Raw genomic sequence first — 18,790 nt, 5'->3', positions numbered from 1 at the left:
TTGCTTTCCAGATACTTCCAGGCATCCTGTCATCTTAGCGTATTTCCATCAGTTGGAACAGGGTGCTTCATGTTTTCTCTCTGAGTGGTAGCCTTTGAAATGTACACCAGATGTTCGACATGTTCTAATCAGAATTGCCTGTTTTAAAGAAGAAATAGTGGGTGGGACTAAATGCCCATCTGAGATGGGATGGATCAGAGACAACATTACAGAATGACTTTCTTTCCAAACTTATAACAATCAGGAGGCTTTGTTTTGTTTTTCATACATGAAATATACTTAAGGGGTTTGCATGATGTTGTCATATTTGGTGGGGGCCAGGGTTGGGGCATGTGGACATGTTACAATATCCCTTTTCTGGCTTTTGTTTTGTTGAAGTACACTATCTCCTCACTCAGAAATGGCCTTTGTCTTCAACTCAATCCCCTCTCTCAGAGGTTACTGGAAGGTTGGACATAGCTTGAGGAAGTTCTGCATGCCCATGCATCATATATTCAAAAGGCTCACCTTGGGAGCTGGGAAAATGACGTATTAGTTAAACATACTTGCTGTTCTTTCAGAGGACCTGAGTTCGGTTCCTAGCATACACATGGTGGTGGTGCACAACCATTCAGCTAGTTACGACTAGTTCCAGGGGATTCAACACCCTCTTTGGCCTCCTCAGGCAAGAATGCTCATTCACATAAAATAAATATTTTTTGAGGCCCACATCCAATCTGGGTGTTCCCATCCTCTTCAAACAGCCTATTACCCACTCAGCCCTGGGGTGTATTCTACTCATTGCAGTCCCTTTAGAATAAAGTTAGTAGTGCTAAAACTACCCCCAGCTTCTTAAGAGCAAGCATTCTGCTCCTATAATCTCTTTTCCAGAAGACCTCTTCTTGAGAAAGCCCTCTAAGCCGTGGAGATGTGGTGACTCCAAGCTAAAGGATACTCACCAGTGTAGCAAGCCTCCGCCTCCTACTCTCCAGTGTCCCTCCAAGGCAGTGTTACATAAAAAAATATAAAAATAAAAAAACCCCACCTATTCTTCCTTCTTTGATTATAAAGTTCAGCTCCTTCTTTATCTGACTTACTGATTGGGTATTTTCTAATTTCTTAAATATTTATATAGCTTTCTGACATGTAATATTCTTTAATTTTAAAGCCACTTGATGTGGATAAGGATTCATCTCTGGTGACTCTTTGTTATGGACTCTGTGTTCTGGGACGAAGAGCTTTGGGAACAGCCTCCCATCATATGTCCAGGTAAAGAGGCATCTGTGTTTTCAAGAAGAAGGGGGAGGAGGGGGCTGGTGAGGTGGCTCAGTGGGTAAGAGCACTGGCTGCTCTGCCAGAGCACCTGGGTTCAATTCCCAGCCAACATGGTGGTTCACAACCATCTGTAACTCCAGTTTCGGGGGATCTGATGCCCTCTGTGAGCACCAGGAAGGCCAGTAGTGCATAGACACACACACACACACACACACACACACACACACACACACACTCTCTCTCTCTCTCTCTCTCTCTCTCTCTCTCTCTCTCTCTCTCTCATACACACACACACACACACACACAATTTCTTTTAAGTTAAAAAGAAAAAGAGCATGAGAAACTCTCTGTGACCTAATTATGTTTTGTTTAGTTAATTGACAAAATTTTTTTTTGAACTTTGATTTTGTAAGACTTGATTGGTCTCTGCACATTCATAGTATCTGTCTAATTCTCTTGTTTACTTTTCTACATTTCTGCATAATCTTTGTCTAGATCATTTATACTTTTAATATGTGTATTTGAAAGAAAGAATTCCTATTTTAAATGTCTTTTGATAACATGCTTTACATTAGACTCTCGTTAATTTCCTTTGACTCTTAGGCTCTCTGCCTGCTGTCAGTCTGTCTGTCTGAGCTATTACCACGGTTCATAAGCCAGGCTCCTAGTCAAATCTGCCTGCTGTCTGTCTGTCTGTCTGAGCTATTACCATGGTTCATAAGTCAGGCTCCGAGTCAAACAGGACTCGGGACTCAGGTGTCCTGAGTCTCACTTATGAGTTCAGACCTTAGTTCCTGGATTTTTCTTTCAACACACTCTTAGACCAGTGGCTCTCAACCTTCCTAACGCTGCAACCTTTGATACAGTTCCTCATGTTGTGGTAACCCCCCCAGCCATAACATTATTTCATTGCTGCTTTATAACTAATTTTGCTGCTGTCATAAAACGTAATGTCAGTATCTGATATGCAGAATATCTGACATGTGACCAAAGGGGTCAAAACCTACAGGTTGAGGTCGGCTACTCTGGATGGCTGATGCAGAGCAGACATGAGGTTCATGTGTCAGCATGTGTGCACTTTATCTTCCGCCTTGCAGTAACCTGGAGTCCTTCCTCTATGGATTGCATGCCCTGTTTAAAGGGGACTTCCGGATTTCTTCAGTCCGAGATGAGTGGATCTTTGCTGACATGGAGCTGCTGAGAAAAGTTGTCGTGCCTGGAATCCGTATGTCCATTAAACTCCATCAGGTAAGAGACAATTGGCTGTGCTGTTCAATTCATTTTGGGAGTTTGCTGATACTTTGCCATTGATTTCCATGCTATGTTTTGGAGACTTTTGGAAAGGCTCTCATCTGAACCAGAGAAGAGCCCTAGCAAAACATTAAATGCCAGACTCTGAACCTGCTCCTCATTTTAATATTAATATCCGTTCATATTCATGATCTAGGTGTCAGCAGCAAACTGAAAAGGAAGGTCTCTGCCCTAAAATGCTTGTTGACATCATGCAATTGCAGTTCCTGTCACTTACCCAGTGAGCGAGCGCTGTGTGACTCCTCAGGGGGTAGCACACTGCTGCCTTCTGCTCCTTTGCCTCATGGTGGCAGGCAGGACAGGCTCAGAGACCAGTAAACAGTCCTGCCAGGGAAATGAAATTGAAATTTGGCCCCAAAATGTTTTTCCAAAGCCCTCAACCATTGGAAAACTACATTGTGGTTATGTCCTGGCAATGGTAGGAGCCACGTGGGCAATGCATCCGCTGCCCCCATAGCTAACTGGAATACTGTCCTCCAGATACAATGCGACGTGTTCCTCGTGGGAGGTAGAATCCTGGTTCTTTGGAACCATTATCCGTAAGGGATGAGTTATTCAAATATGGATTACTGTTTTGAAGATCATAGGAAAACACTCTTTTGGGGTCAAGTGTAATTGTCCTTGTTCAGAGTAGCTTTAGAGTCAAAATTCAATATTTAAAAGAAAAGACGGTGACAGGTCAGTTGCCGTGGGGATACTATACTAGGGGAGTAGTAACTTTGAGCTTCTTGTACTCTGGGCATGTCCTCTGTCACAGAGCTGTGTACTCAGCCCTCAGAGAGACAGAGACAGAGACAGACAGATAGACAGACAGACAGACAGACAGACAGACAGACAGAGTCTTATTTGTAAATTAGTATGAATTATGTTTATTCCAGTCTAGCTTCAAATGAGTGAGACTCAAACTATGACTCAAGCTTTGCACAATTCCTAAGGGATGACCCCTAGTCTAAATCTCTCATGCTAGACCAGCTACCTCTCCAACTGTGCTTCTCTGACACTTGCTCTTGGAAATTTTCTGGGTGATTTCTGCTCCAGCAGTCTGGTTGGTGTCCTGGGTGTATTTCACTGAGGTACATGCTACCGGTCCATCATTGCTAATAGAGAAGAGACCTCCTGTTCTCTCCATCTTCTCCTCCTCATGGTCCCATTGGTAATTGGCTGTTATCAGTTTTATTTAACCAATAGTTTTAACTTGGGGAGCAAGGGTTATATTGCATCCCTGAGGATCTGCTCATGAGGCAGTCAGATCTTGAGGTCAGTATTAAGTATTTGAATACCTCACAGCACCAGACCAGCCCCAGCACTTGATAAATTATCCAGGCTGGCTGAGCTAATTGTGAAATCTGGGCAGTTCTAACATTTTTGGTGCTCCTATCTCAGCTTCCAGAGTAGTTGGGATCACAGGCTTATATACAAGACCCCAGCATAGAAACTTCACATTTTCTATAATTTATCTTAGTGAATAGAAGTATTTGAACAAGATTAAATTCTGCAGTTAGCATGCCTGATAACTTTGTGTCCATTCTATAAAGAATGTGTCTGTTGTCTGTGTCAGAACTTTCTTTCTCAGCCAAATAACTGTACTGGTTCTAATAAGCAGAGATAGGTGAAGGATCTCTCCCCAAGGGAGCCATTTGCCAAAGGGCAGCACAGTGTGTGGTGTGCCTTGTTTGTGGTCCAGGAAAGCTGTTCTTTAACAGCAGGGTTAGGAGCACTGTTCTATAATGTCCAGTTGGTAGGGTCTGGAGAAGCGCTCTGGGGTCGAGGATTCTTGTGTAAGAGATTAATCCATGGGGTTAGAGAAATAGCTCAGCAGTTAAGAATTCATACTGCTTTTTGCAGTGGACTCAAGTTCAGTTCCCAGTACCCATATCGGGTCGCTCACAACTGTCTGTAACTCCAACTCCAAGGATCTGACACCCCCAATATCCACAGTCACCTGCACTCACATGTACATACTACATACATACAGGCATGTTATGTAGAAGTAAAGATAAAATGAATAGAAAAAAGAACTGAGACCTAATAAAAGTTTCATTGAAAAAAGAGATGAGTCCAGTCGTTGGAAGCTGATGACCTGGCATTACTGTTTGGGAACCTTGAACCTGGGAAGCAGTTCTGTACCCCCACTAAGCTTCAGTCTCCGTACATGTAAAGTGCCAGTGTTATTCAGCCTCCTTGACAGATGAGTACAGCGGTGGACCAGAGGTCACTGCCAGGCTTCATCACTCACGTGCAAAATATTCCCGTAGATCTGCCCCAGACTCAGGCACTGGCTTCTCATTCTTACTCCTCCCTGCAGGGATACGAGCTGTAGTTGTTGGGGTTGAGCTAGGGTGAATCACTTTACCTGAATATAGATAGGCCCTTGCCGGCCTTCTAGCTACCTGCAAAAGCAATCAATAAGATATTTGCATCTCCTGAACAACTTGGCATTTCTGACATTTAGATCGGAACTATGATTACTTAGGTGTGTGTCTTATATCCCTGTTAACTTGGAGGTTTTAAGAGATACATGCTCCCTTGATTTTATCTGTTCTTCCTGTCTCAGTCTTGCAGACAGTAGACAGCAAATGTCCATCATGCAGCTGAGTGGTTATTGAGACAAAGAAGCTCTTCAGAATGGCCCTGGTGCCCGGCGGTGGTGGCTCACGCCTTTAATCCCAGCACTTGGGAGGCAGAGGCAGGTGGATTTCTTAGTTTGAGGCCAGCCTGGTCTACAGAGTGAGTTCTAGGACAGCCAGGGCTACACAGAGAAACCCTGTCTCGAGGAAAAAAAAAAAACCAGAATGGCCCTGGGATATCTGAGCCATGCATAGTCACCTCTGGAGGAGAGGCAAGGGCAGGATACATGGAGTATTGCAGCTAGGCAGATGCTTTGTGGAAAGTATACTTAGCTTATAAAGGACACAGTGTGGAGTTGGAGCCTTTTTATAAGTCTGCCTTAACATTGTGACTGTGTGGGGAGTCAGCTCAGTGGCTCATGGGTAAAGACACGTGCTGGACAAACCTGAAGACATGAGTTCAGTCCCTGGAACCTATATAAAGTGGAACACCTCCACAGTTCTGTGATCACTACATTCATACATACCTTACACACACAAGAATACATTTTAAACACATGTGAATGAAAATGTAAAAACTGCCGTGAAAGAGATAAAAAGACAATATCCAAAACTTAGAAATGATTCCTAGTTATCGAACTTTAGGGATGGAATTGGTTAAAGAGCTTAGAAGCACCTATAGCAGTATCAAGTCTGCCCCAACCCAGTTAGTAGAACAGTGGTGATCATATCCATGATAGCATTCCTATGTAGAGCAGGAGATTAAACCCATTTGTAAGAACTTTTTCTTAGCATGCTAGAAGTTATTTTCCCTTTTTTTCCAAAACAAAAATCTCTTGCATTTCTGTGTGTAGGATCATTTCACATCTCCAGATGAGTATGACGACCCCTCTGTGCTCTACGAAGCCATCGTGTCTCACGAGAAGAATCTTGTGATAGCCCACGAAGGGGACCCTGCATGGCGGAGCGCAGTCCTTGCCAACTCTCCCTCCCTGCTGGCTCTGCGGCACGTCATGGACGACGGCACCAATGAGTACAAGATCATCATGCTAAACCGGCGGTACCTGAGCTTCAGGGTCATTAAGGTGAGTCTCACAGTTGCTCAGCTGTGGCTTAGAAATGAGGGTGCTGTCTTAATCCAGCCTCCAAAGAGTGATTGCCACTCTCTGTTGAAATTGAGCAAACTGTGTTCCTGGGTCATGAACGCTTGCTTAGTTAGCATTCGTTCCCTCTTCGTGTGAGGCTTTCTTAGATGCTGTAAAGCACTTGGTTAGCTTATTTCAGTGTTGGTGGCCTTGTGTCCATACACAGGAAATCTGAACAGAATTCCCTCTGAAATCCAGCCTTCTGTTGCTTAGGAGGTGCTCGCTCTCCTCAGTTGCAAGAGAATAACAAAGCACTCGCTTCATTGTGACTCAAAGCTAACCATTTGTTTTTATATTCTCTCTCACTCTAACTCATTCTACATGTGTGTGTTTGAGGAAGCATGTGAGTGTTCATACATGTGTGCATATGCATGTGTAAATGTTTGGGGGGGGTTAAAAGATTATTTTTTTTAACTTTTAGTTTATAATGATTCACTTTTATCTTTACGCACTTATTGTGAGTGTGTATCTATGCACGTGTGTGCAGCGTTTATGTGGAAGTCAGAAAAGAGCTTTCAGATTGCTTCTCTCCTTCCACCACACCACGTGGGTCCCAGGGATCATACTCAGGTTACCAGGCTTGGCGTTTGGTGACGATGACCTTTACCGCTGAGCCACCTGTCTTGATCTAATCATTTGATCAACCCCCCAAATATCAGACATCCTCTCAACTTAAAACATAGGCTGCCTGTCCTTTCCACCAAAGCCGTCAGTTCACCAGCTTGACAGAGGAAAAGACTACACACTGCTTAGTGTGTTTAGAAGGGGCCGCAAGAGAAAGCAAACTGTAGGTGCCTAACACACTTACCGGTTGGCTCTCCATGAGGGCCTTTGGTTGTCTCCTCTCAGAGGAGAGCTTGTAGTCACAGCTTTTTAGTTGGTCACCACATTGTGTCACCGGTTTCTATACTTTTTTCCTTGCCCTTTCTGCCCCGCAGGTGAATAAGGAGTGCGTCCGAGGTCTCTGGGCAGGCCAGCAGCAGGAACTTGTTTTCCTCCGGAACCGGAACCCAGAGAGAGGCAGCATCCAGAATGCCAAGCAGGCACTGCGAAACATGATAAACTCATCTTGTGATCAGCCTATTGGCTACCCGATCTTCGTGTCACCCCTCACGACGTCTTATGCTGACAGCCATGACCAGCTCAAAGAAATTCTTGGGGGACCAATCAGCTTGGGAAACATCCGGAACTTCATAGTGTCCACCTGGCACAGGTAGTGGAGTTGTATCATTCAGTAGTGGTGTATCCTGGGCCTTGTCAGCTCACCTGGGAAGCTTGTAGAGAAATTGGAGATGGTGGAGCCCGGTGCTCACATACTCTACCTGAACACCAGAGGACAGAAATCAGCGCTTCATCTTCAGAAGCTGAAATCAGCTTTGGCTGACCGTGGTGAATCTGCTGTGTCTGTGGTGACATCAGCAGAACTTAACACTCACTTTGCTCCTTTTTCTATGTTTAATTTCCTCACTGCTGCAGCATCGTTCCCTCTTCTGAGAGAAAAAACAGTAGAAACCTTGCATGTGGCTTACCTCCTCTGCTCCTGTGGTCATTTCCAGAAGAAGGGAGCACTCCATACATCTGGTTGTGCCACAAAGATTCTTTGTTGCCATTGCAACAGTCCAGCCATCCCTAGATGCAAATTTGTAGTGTGTTAGAGTGTGCATGCCGCATTTCCCTCTGCCCTTCTTCTGGTGAAGCCTAACATGGGGTATAGAAGCATGGTAAACAGTAAGGAGAACTTACAGGTTGTTGTTCTCAGTTTCTTATTTATCAAAGCATAAAGAAAATGAACTAAAGCCACAGATTTTTTTTTTTTTTTTTTTTTTTTTGGTTTTTCGAGACAGGATTTCTCTGTGTATCTCTGGCTGTCCTGGAACTCACTCTGTAGACCAGGCTGGCCTCGAACTCAGAAATCCGCCTGCCTCTGCCTCCCAAGTGCTGGGATTAAAGGCGTGCACCACCACTGCCCGGCCACAGATTCTTTTTTTAAAGGTAGCTTTATTACCTTCAAGTGGTTGTTGAATTTTTTTTTAAAGATTTATTTATGCATATGTGTAACTTTCACTGTCTTCAGACACCAGAAGACGGCATCAGATCCCATAACAAATGGTTGTGAGCCACCATGTGGTTGCTGGGAATTGAATTCAGAACCTCTGAAGAGCAGTCAGTACTCTTAACCACTGAGCCATTTCTACAGCCCCAAGCCACAGATTCTTAATAGTGCCTTTAAATGTTCTGAAGACTAACCAGCACTTAAAGAGTCAGATTGTATTACCCTCTAATGGAACATAAGTCAGGGTAGTGTTCACAGAGATTTCATTTTCAGAAAACCTCTATGTTACCTGTGCTGCTAGAAGAACTTGAGTTTCCTCCCTGGGAGAAATAGCATATAGACTAGGTTATGGTTTGCCAGTGACCAAGGGCATTCTTGGGGCAGAGTATCCAGTACCAAACTGTCAGGGCAGCTCTTTGTCTTCCTGTATTTAGAAACAACAAAAACCAAAACAGGAAAGAAGACAGAAGCAACTCTCTAGCCACAGATACAGCAGTGCTGTACACAAATTGAGTCTCAGTGTTCTCAACAGATATTGGCAAGAATTCTGTTGTCAAAGCTCAGTATGGTAGTTCACACCTATAATCCCAGCATTCAGGGGACTAAGGCAGGAGGATTGCTGAAATACATACTGAATTCTTGACCACTCTGGGCTACAGACTGAGGACCTGTCTCAGATAACAGAGATTTTTTTTTTCATCCTTTTTTTTTTTTTTTTGCGGGGGGGGGGGGTCTGTTTGTTTTTGGGTTTTGTGACAGGGTTTCTCTGTGACGATCTGACTGTCCTGAAACTTGCTCTGAAGGCCAGGCTGGCCTCGAACTCAGGAAAACATCTGCCTCTGTGTCCTGAGTGCTGGGATTAAAGGTGTACTCCACCAACTCCCAGCCAAACAAAGATTGAGGATTCCACCTGGGTTCCAGATGGTCCAGCTATGTTCTGCACAGTTCTTGGTGTGGACAGTGAGACGTAGCTGTAGAGCTGGCAGAAGGACTTGAGGCAGTGGGGAGGGTGGGGATGTGCTTCTCAAGCTATTCTCGGGAAGCAAACTGTTTCCTGGTACTGGTTGTACCATAAAGGCTTTGCAAGGTCAAGGTAGACATTGACAGTACTGATGACTCAGAAGTAGAAGACTGATGCTGACGTGATGGTGAGCTGAGGCTTCCTGCTTTGCAATTCTTCTCCAGGCTGAGGAAAGGCTGTGGAGCCGGCTGTAACAGTGGTGGCAATATTGAAGATTCTGACACTGGAGGTGGGACTTCCTGTCCTGGTAACAGTACAACCAGTGCCAGTGATCCCCACAATAATGTGTCCCAAGGAAGCACTGGACACCCGGGACAGGGAACAGGCTCCGGACTCCACCCGCCCACCACATCATATCCTCCAATACTAGGTAACTGGAGACAAAATCCTGTGTGATGTTGGCCTCTTAGCTGTCGGGCCTGTGTGTGTGCGTGTCCATGCATGTGTAAGGGAGCGTGATGTTACTTGCTTACACCCAGTAGTCAACTATACCAATTGTTTCTGTCAGTCATGAGCGTGTATAGATCTTGCACGTTTGTGACACACACCTTTATCCCAGCACTCAGGAGACAGAGGTACGCAACTCTGACTGAGATTGCAGCCAGCCTGGTAGATATAGTGAGTTCCAGGACAGCCAGGACTACACAGAGAAACCCTGTCTCCAAAAGACAAAGCCCAAATCCCAAATATAAATTACATTTTTAAGTGAATAATATTTAATTCTTGTATTTTATTTACCTTTTCTCCTGTAGTGCAGTTGGTCAGCTCTTCTGACATTACAGTACTGTTTACACAAGAATCTTTGTAATCACTTAGTACTTTGTTTAGCTACTTCCTCTAAAAATGGGCTCATTGAAACAGACCAAGGTATCTCTTGATACCTCACACTAAGAATCTTTGCAGCAAGTTTCTCTCAAGTGGGTACTCTCTGCAGTCAGCCCTTCTACCTGGGAGTTTCCTTCTTACTTCCTCCAGATTAAATCAAGCGCTTAACAGCCCACTCCCTCCCTTTCTTCTTTCCTTCCTTCCTTCCTTCCTTCCTTCCTTCCTTCCTTCCTTCCTTCCTTCCTCTCTCCCTCCCTTTCTTTTTCTTTTTTCCTTCCTTCCTTCCTTTTCTTCTCTCTCTCTCTCTCTCTCTCTCTCTCTCTCTCTCTCTCTCTCTCTCTCTCTCTCTCTCTCTGTAGCCATCCTGCTCCAGTGCACCTCAGAAGCCTCTCTTCCTTCAGCTGGACTCTGCATCTCCCCACCCTGCCCCACCCTGCCCCACCCCACCCAGCCCAATCCAGCTGCTATTCTAGGCCTCTGAATTTGACTCTTAGATTCCACATGTATGTGAAATCATACAGTGTTTCTTTTTTGAAAGATTTATTATTTTTATGTTATGTGTATGAGTGTTTGCCTACATGTATGTGTTGTACAGTTTATGTGTGCAGTACCTGTGGAGGTCAGAAGAGGGAGTCTGTCCCCCGGAACTAGAGTTAAGATGTTGTGAGCCACCATTTGGGAGCTGGGAATTGAACCTAGATCTGTGCGAGAGCAGCCAGAGTTCTTAATTACCGAGCTCTCTCCAGTTCCATGCAGTGTTTCTCTTTAAAAAAAAATAATAATTCATCTCATTTATTTTTTAAAGTTTTATTTTTCTGAAATATTTCTATAAAAAATATTTTAAAGTTTACTGTAACCTTAAATCCAGATATTTGCAATAATATTTTTCTTATGCCCTAGAATTTGAATTTTAAAAACTTTAAGAAATAAAAAAATATATATAGTTTTATGTTAATCATACAAGAAAATAGATCACAGGTATTTATTTCTTTTCAGTAACCTTACAGGCTTTAGATGTAAATGCTAAGTTCTCTAAGTTTATGGAGTGATTGCTTAAGGAAGACAGGTTTAGCTAGCACTGAGGCCCGGTGGGGCTTGTCTCTGTTGCTGAGAGCTGTCTTTGCTTCCTGCCAGGCACTAGCCACAGTGCCCACTCAGTGCAGTGCAGCCTGGTCAGACAGTCACCGGCACGAGCCTCCATGGCCAGCCAATCTTCCTACTGCTACAGCAGCCGCCACTCATCCCTGCGCATGTCCACCACGGGGTTTGTGCCATGTCGGCGCTCCTCCACCAGCCAGATATCTCTTCGAAACTTGCCGTCATCCATCCAGTCCCGGCTCTCCATGGTGAACCAGATGGAAGCTGCCAGCCAGGGAGGCATGGGCTGTACGCAGCATGGCCTGCCCTCCTCCAGCAGCTCCAGCCAGAGCATCCCGGCCTGCAAGCATCACACCCTCGTAGCCTTCCTGGGGGCAGAGGGCGGTCAGAGTGGTGCCACTGAGGCCCAGCCAGGCAACACCTCAAGTCCTGCCAACATTTCACATCCCAGAAAGGGGGAAGTGATCTACAGAGTGCAGGTGAGTAGGCCAGGTGCTGTTTGGCTTTTGTTTCTATGTCTGTCTTGTTGAGGGGGATTTCTGGGAAAACTTGACTTATTTAGGTGGGGGTTAGAGCACGTGAATGTTGGGGATGTTCTCATTCTACCAGCGTAAGGACTGAAAGCAGCAGTTTGGTAGCAGTAATACTTGTTTCCTTCTTAGGACTGATACAGAGTCATCGCAGGAAGGAGTCCAAAAGGAATTGATTCAGGGCTGTGTAGATTTTCTTTTAACTTTCATAGTAAGCAGGGGAGAATTTACAATGCAAAGTCCTGCGAGAGAAATGGTGTTTTGTTTAGCCTTTTACTTTTCATTACCAAGGGGATGAGTTGGGAATGATGCTCGTGTATCTGTTTAGATCGTGGATCTCACTCAGATTCTGGAAGGGATCAACGTGTCAAAGAGGAAAGAGCTGCAGTGGCCTGATGAAGGCATCCGGTTAAAAGCTGGGAGAAACAGCTGGAAAGACTGGAGCCCTCAGGAGGGCATGGAGGGCCACGTGAGTCTCCCAGGAAGCTGCTGTGGGCTTTAGATCATCACATTCATGCGTGGTGTTAGCTGCTCTGTCTTTTTCTGCTTGAGTGGTTGGTGGAACTGCATGGGGGGGGGGGGGGGAGTGCATTCAAGGTCTAACTGTGTGTTTTCTTCTGAGTTAATAGGTGGTTCACCGATGGGTGCCTTGCAGCAGAGACCCAAGTACAAGGTCCCACATCGACAAGACAGTGCTTCTTGTCCAGATCGATGATAAATATGTGACTGTAATTGAAACTGGGGTACTAGAACTGGGGGCAGAAGTGTGAGCCTGTGCTGCGTACCTGGGTTCCTTTCTCTGGCTTCCCAGCCCCTGGAGAGAAAGCAAGGTTGCAGAAGATCCACTCCTGAGGACCGACCGCCTGCCCTTCACAGCAAAGACATGACCAGTGGCTTGGTTAAGCTCTCCACCCTGACTCCTGTCACTGTCTTCATCCCCCAAATAAAGCTGAAATATTTTTTTAAGTTAGCTGCATGGAAGGCAAAACTCAATTGGAGCCTGTTGACGGAAGGAAGGCTCTCTATGCATTTACGCTGTAACTGTGGACTCTTGTCTAACTCTAAGCTCATAGTTTTCTAATTTCTTTGCCAAAAACAGTTGCCATGGTTTTTGTTGTATAAAATGAAATCCATTGACTATCATTTTTGCAAACAGACCCATGTGGAAGCATTTGGTTGGACATATAACAGTATAAAGGTTTAATGTACAGTGAGAAAGATGGTGAATAGACATAGGTTTATCTTATTCCTTGAACACTAAAAACTTTAATGGAAAAAAAACTGCACTAATTTTTTACAGCAATGCACTAAATCTGAGATTTCTCAGAACATTTATTTATATATAAAAATAAAATACCATTATTTAAATTGCCTTCAGGATTAGCCCCTCCCTTTCCTGACACAGCCAGCAGAGCCTGATGCTCCTTTTCTGTCAGTGCGCTGGACTCTGGAGACACGCTGCAGCTTCACCCCTGTCCTTCCCCAGGGCTAGTGACCAGTGGATCCACCTGGCCAAGGTCAGCGCCAGCTGCCCTGTCACCTCCCGTGTGCCACGCTTCTCTAGCTGGTGGAGGTCGTGTTGAGGTTGCTTCTGGAACATGCTTTTGCTTTTCAAGAAGAAGATGAAGGCCCAGGAATTTAAGAAAGGATCAGGTGCCTCTTGTTTGAAGAGGTCCAAGCTCCTGACATTACTCACATGAAGTTCAGTTTCACAAGTAAAATTTTTTTCAAACAGAATTGTCTATGTGGCTCCGTTCTTGACCTGCCATCGATAGCAGCTCTGCACTCTGCTTCCTTCCTGTTCTTTCTCTATTACTTGAATTTATTTCCTGTAATTTATAGTGTATATCTGTCTTAAAAATATTTATGACTGTGAAATTGTCTTAATTCATATGTTGTCCCATAAATTATATTGGTTTTTTTTAAAGAGCATGTATTCAGAAAACTATGTACCTTGGATTTACAGTGTGGCTGCGTGCAAACTGCAGTTTAGGTTTTGTTTGCAACTCTTAAGTATTTTTAAATTTGTTTTAAACTCCAAAGAAAGTGGCCCACCTCCTCTGAGCACCTGGGGCAGCCATCTGTCTCCCCGTGGACAGACAGTAGAAAACAGTAGGTCAATTCATTTTGATGTCCCATGATTACTCTGTCAAAGCTGTGACCATTCCAATGTGTGGCACTGGCCAGCTTAGTAGCTTCTGTGTTAGCCACCCTGATACAGTACCCTCTAAGGTGAGAGGAAAGAGCTGACAAGCATACAGGTATCAGGGTGTGTCCAAACCCTGCAGGAAACAAGGAGGGCTATCAGCAGGTTAAAAGATCTCTCTCCGGGTTGGCTTCCAACCCTGTTTGTGTTTCCTTTTGTTACTTTAAAGTCCGTGTTCAGAACCCAATGTGCCTTGTATTGACGTTTCCATAGACTTCAAACTTTGCAGACGTTATCCTTTTAAAATATTTGTCAAAAGACTTATTGAATCTTTACAAAAGGAGCCCTTTCTCTTTGTAAATTGACCACGGTAAAGTGTATTTTCCCACCATGATTACTCTATTGCAGTCTCTTACTTGGGCAAATCCATGCTGGCCAGTGTGTTCAGTGGTCTGTCTTATCTTCCCAGAGGACTTGTGATCCCTGCTGCTTGCTTGTTCCCTGCTCAAAATGAGTCTGCTCTTGTCATGACAATTACTAGGCAGTAAAGTAGAGGGTTTGCCATCTAAGAGGGAAGAGAATCCATTTTGCCAGAGAAAGAATCAGAAGATAAACTTTAGATGACTTGGTCAAAGGGTCAGAATTCTATTTATGCCTGGTTGCCCTAATGATTGTTTAGATGTTATATTTTCTAAAAGTAAGACCCCATGTGTAAGACAGGGCTCTGTATGGAACATGTATATCATGTTCTCAGTTTGGGAGAGTTGGACACTTTCCTTGAAACAAGTTATTGTTTGTTACCATATAACTTTATTAAATTTATGTTAGGAACCCTAAGAGAAGTCTTGTTTTTAGTTGTTTTTTTTTTTTTTTTTAAATCTAAAAACCAATGACCTTAAAAAAAAAAGTACTACTTTTCTAATTGCAGTAGGGAAGATAATGATAAGAGATTTGTGTTTTAAAATTAAACTTATCATAATTTGTTTTTCTTTAAGTACCCTAGTGATTCAGGTTTTCTGCTTAGCCTTTTTCACTAAAATACAGAACTCTGCCAGGTTTTAGTCCTTTTACTCCATAATTACTAAAACTCCAGAGATCCATAATTTTGCAAGTAATTAAAAACAACTTTGTATCTTACATGCAGCTGCATAGTTGAAGTCTGCTCTTTGAATTTCTCCTTGATCTTGTCCCATTTTAGGAGGACAGTCCTGGACTGGCCCTGCCTTCACCTTCTACAGTATTCAAAATCAGCAGACCAACCTGTTTGTACCTCAAACTAAGCTTTTGTTGAATCTTGAGCCCATGTCTTGGTGGGAACTTTTTTTTACACCATTTTCAAGTGGACCTTTTTGCTAACAAGCCTTCCTTTTCCCACAAATCTAGATTAACACGCAGTGGTGCTCTCCTGGAGCTTGGGAGGGTAGAGATGAGGCAGTGTGGAAGCTTTGCAGAAAAACAGGAATTGCTTTTCGGCGGTCAGTGAAGAGCAGTCTGTGACTTCTCTGTTTCCATCAGCAGGGGAGAAAACACCTCCATCAGATTGCAGGTGTTTTGAAAACAGTTTTTCAAGTATATTGATAATTCTTCAGGTTCTTGAACCAGAAGATAAGAGACAGTACATTTCTTTCTTGAAAGGCACATAAAAAATGACTCTGGTTACTGAATTGTCACGTAGTGCACACACAAATTCTTAAGAGGAAACCATAGCTCTCACTAAGAACTCTTTCTGGATTAGTTTATTTCTCTATACCCTCAAAATATAAAATACAGCCTCACATTTGAGCAAGAGTCACACTGCCTCGTAAAACCCTATATAGTTTCCTACCAGCATCCTCCTGTCTCAGCCTAGAGCTTACCTGATAACGTGTGTCCTGCATCATTCATCAAAAACTGGGTCTCTAATGTTTGCTCAGTGTCTAAAATCATCTCTTTTAAGGTAAATTTCAGTCAGCCTTTGTTCTAAATATATGACTTGAAAATAATAGCGTTATGTGAGAATTCTGTGAAATTGTGTTTACTAGCTACTGACATATAAACTTGTCCAGTCTATTATTGGCTTTCATGTTTAAAGTACATTTTCATTAGTATGAGCAAATTTATTCCTGCATTTTTGCCTTTAAGTCCTTAGTATTCTTTCTCGTCTCCCTTTAGTAGCTACAAAAAGTTACTTTGGACACAGACCCACTGAACTTTTTCATGTGAGATGATACATCTCTCCTAGAGGCATTTTCTTAACTCCAAGATGAATGGAGACTGTCAGCTAAAGCTTTAAGTGGTGCATGTAGCCTGTTGCTGGCCCTTGAACTTTGTGTTTCAGGCTTAGATGGATACTGAAAATTACTGATGAAGCGAAGGAGGTATATTAGATACTGCAGTGTATTTAGTTGATAAGAATTTTATTCATAGGCATTTTTTAAAAGTATTTGAAGACCAGCTATTTTCTTGGTTTCTCTTTTTCAAACTATCTAGTTGATGAACACCCGGGCAGCCCCATTTGGAAGTTGTCACCTATTCACAAGCTGTAATCAGGAAGGAATTGCTTATCAAACAGGTCTGGAAAGATCTAACTTTGCTTGAAGGCAGAGGTCTCTCTTCTGTGGTGCATCACCTGCCAGCATCATCTGTCCAGAACTGTATGGTGAGAATTTCTCTTTCTTGCCTGGAAATGTGTTCTTTCTGACTGGGGGCAGAAGCTCATCTGTTGGCTGGACATCCTGATGTGCCATTTTATGTCCAGGGGACTCAAGCTGTTGGTCATGGTCATGCAGGGTCACACACAGCTTTTATGTCACACTCTTGTACCTATTATATAGGCCTTCCCTTTTCTCAGCCCTCAGCTTTGTACCTGACAACTTGTGATTGGTTGGAAACATAGGAGGGAGGGAGGTCCCCTCACAGGTGGTGAGGGTGAGTCTGTCACCTGCACAGTAGAGGATGTCATGGCTGCTCCAGGTGACTCTTTGGTGTGCTTGTTACTGAACAAAATTCTTTATATCCTAAGCTTGAGTCTGCAACCAAAATGATAGGAATGGAAGGCTCTTTGGCTGTGCTTTCTTAAAACTAGTTTGAGTAAGTTGTCAACATGGCTGGTGTTAGCCCCGTACAAGCCTGGCATCGAGTTGGGCATGAGGAAAAGGAAGAGGGAATGTTAGAAGTGGTTGTGGGCAGAGGCGCCTGTGGAAGGAGAGCAGCCCTTTTCTCCTCATGGGCTCTGAAAGGTCATTGCCTTTACCAGCATTCAGTATACACCAGAGATAAGGATATGTGTCCATGCGCGTGTCTGTGAGTGTGCGTGTGAGTGTTACTGCAAACAGCTTGTAAATACTGTAGTTGTTTAAAATGGAAAATAAAAGCTGAGAAGTCTTTTGACATATATTGATCAGAAAAAAAAATACAGTATTGACCGTGGATAAAAACAGAAAATAAATTTTTTTCATTTTGCCTTCTGTCCATTTTTTTTTTTTTTTTTGGTCAAAAATTTTAAAGAGGATACAGTGTGTTAGTTCTGTGTGGCCTCGGTTCTGAACTAATCATTCTACACCTGTAATCGTGGGGTTTGGCTAACACCAGATAAACGGGCACCCTGGCAGTACCTCTTGCACAAAGGTGTTTGTGCCCTCTGAGTTATGGAGCATGTTAATGACAGAACTGTCAGGTGATAAATGTATGTATGTGCTCAGTTACACTAAGTGACGGTGCAGAGGAAGGAGGAATCCTTGGTTAGTGTACCAGGGTGCAACCAGTCTCCACACATCCCCCAAGATGTAAATTTGGATAGAATTTGCATGTTCTGGACTGTGTCACTGGGCATGTGCTGCATCACTTCAAGTTGTGGGAGGCCGATTATTTTTGCAACAGAATCCCCAACAATTTGCTCCCTCTCTCCCAGGTCACAGTGTTCCATCTTGAAGAACAGCACAAGATTTGTAGTGACAGGAACCATGCCAGTTAAGCAAACAATCACGTTCATCTTGGAGTTAATTCCAAGGGGCTGTTGACATGAGACTTGGATCCCATGAGACCTTACTTTTCAAAATGCAGTTTACTTAGGATTTGCCATCCCAAATGACCCAAAGGTGCTTTGCTTGCTGTAACCATGTGGGAGCATCTTCCCCTGAAAGTAGGCAAGGTGAGACCTTCAAGGGTCACCTGAGTGTAGCTTCCTGACTGTTTAGCTAGCTCTTGCCCATAATATTATATTTCCCCGTTCATACGTGCTTATGGAAGGCAACTGAACATAGTCACATTTGCAGACAATTAGATGCGAAAGAACTGTGGATTTCTTTGTAGTGTGTCTATATCAGGTGGCTAATGATCGGACTTGGGCTGGTTAGGTGGACTAGCTGTGCTAAAGGGGAAAGTTGGGCTCAGTTCCCTTCTGTTTCAGAGTACATTGTGCTGATGCATAAGTAACTGGCTCATCTGAGAATACACCAGATCTCTGGGCTCATCTTGAAACAGGTTTTACTAGGATGGCATTAACACTGCTTCAAGTAAGTGGCTACTTGCCCTCTTCTTTATGGTGTCTTTCTCCGCTGCACTGATCTTGGCCCTTTGAGGGCTGGAGGAAGGCACTGGGCAGAAGACAAAGCTCACCCAGCTGGCAGCCACCATATATGCTCCCATCAATCCCTCACAAGTTCAGCATGCCCCATGCTTCTTCACAGTTACACCTTTACTACAAGGGCCGGTCCCTGGGAGGAGACCTGGATCCAGAAGTGAGCATCCGTTGGTTGGAGGCTGCTTTCTGGGCAAGGACCTAACAGTGCAGTCCAGGGAAAGAAGTGGTTCTCTGAGTTTGAGGGAGTTCTGTGCCACACAGCATCTGTGGTCAGAGGCT

The 18,790-nt window shown here is 43.9% G+C and overlaps 1 protein-coding gene across 6 annotated transcripts in view; it reads left to right on the top strand.

Moving 5' to 3' along the window:
• Positions 1-17,392, top strand: part of Pcnx1 (pecanex 1) — a 140,873-nt gene extending 123,481 nt beyond the window's left edge. For all 6 annotated transcript variants that reach the window (XM_076921786.1, XM_076921787.1, XM_076921785.1 and 3 more), the window contains 8 exons: positions 1,148-1,248; positions 2,352-2,502; positions 5,987-6,217; positions 7,216-7,490; positions 9,516-9,721; positions 11,311-11,753; positions 12,133-12,273; positions 12,434-17,392. In XM_076921786.1, coding sequence (XP_076777901.1) covers positions 1,148-1,248; positions 2,352-2,502; positions 5,987-6,217; positions 7,216-7,490; positions 9,516-9,721; positions 11,311-11,753; positions 12,133-12,273; positions 12,434-12,574 — 1,689 coding nt within the window. In that variant the 3' untranslated portion in view covers positions 12,575-17,392. The remainder of the gene's footprint in view (positions 1-1,147; positions 1,249-2,351; positions 2,503-5,986; positions 6,218-7,215; positions 7,491-9,515; positions 9,722-11,310; positions 11,754-12,132; positions 12,274-12,433) is intronic.
• Positions 17,393-18,790: the final 1,398 nt, after the last annotated feature.

This window comes from Arvicanthis niloticus, chromosome 23 (assembly GCF_011762505.2).
Source record: "Arvicanthis niloticus isolate mArvNil1 chromosome 23, mArvNil1.pat.X, whole genome shotgun sequence".
Taxonomy (NCBI): domain Eukaryota; kingdom Metazoa; phylum Chordata; class Mammalia; order Rodentia; family Muridae; genus Arvicanthis; species Arvicanthis niloticus.
This window is presented reverse-complemented; position numbering and strand designations above follow the sequence as displayed.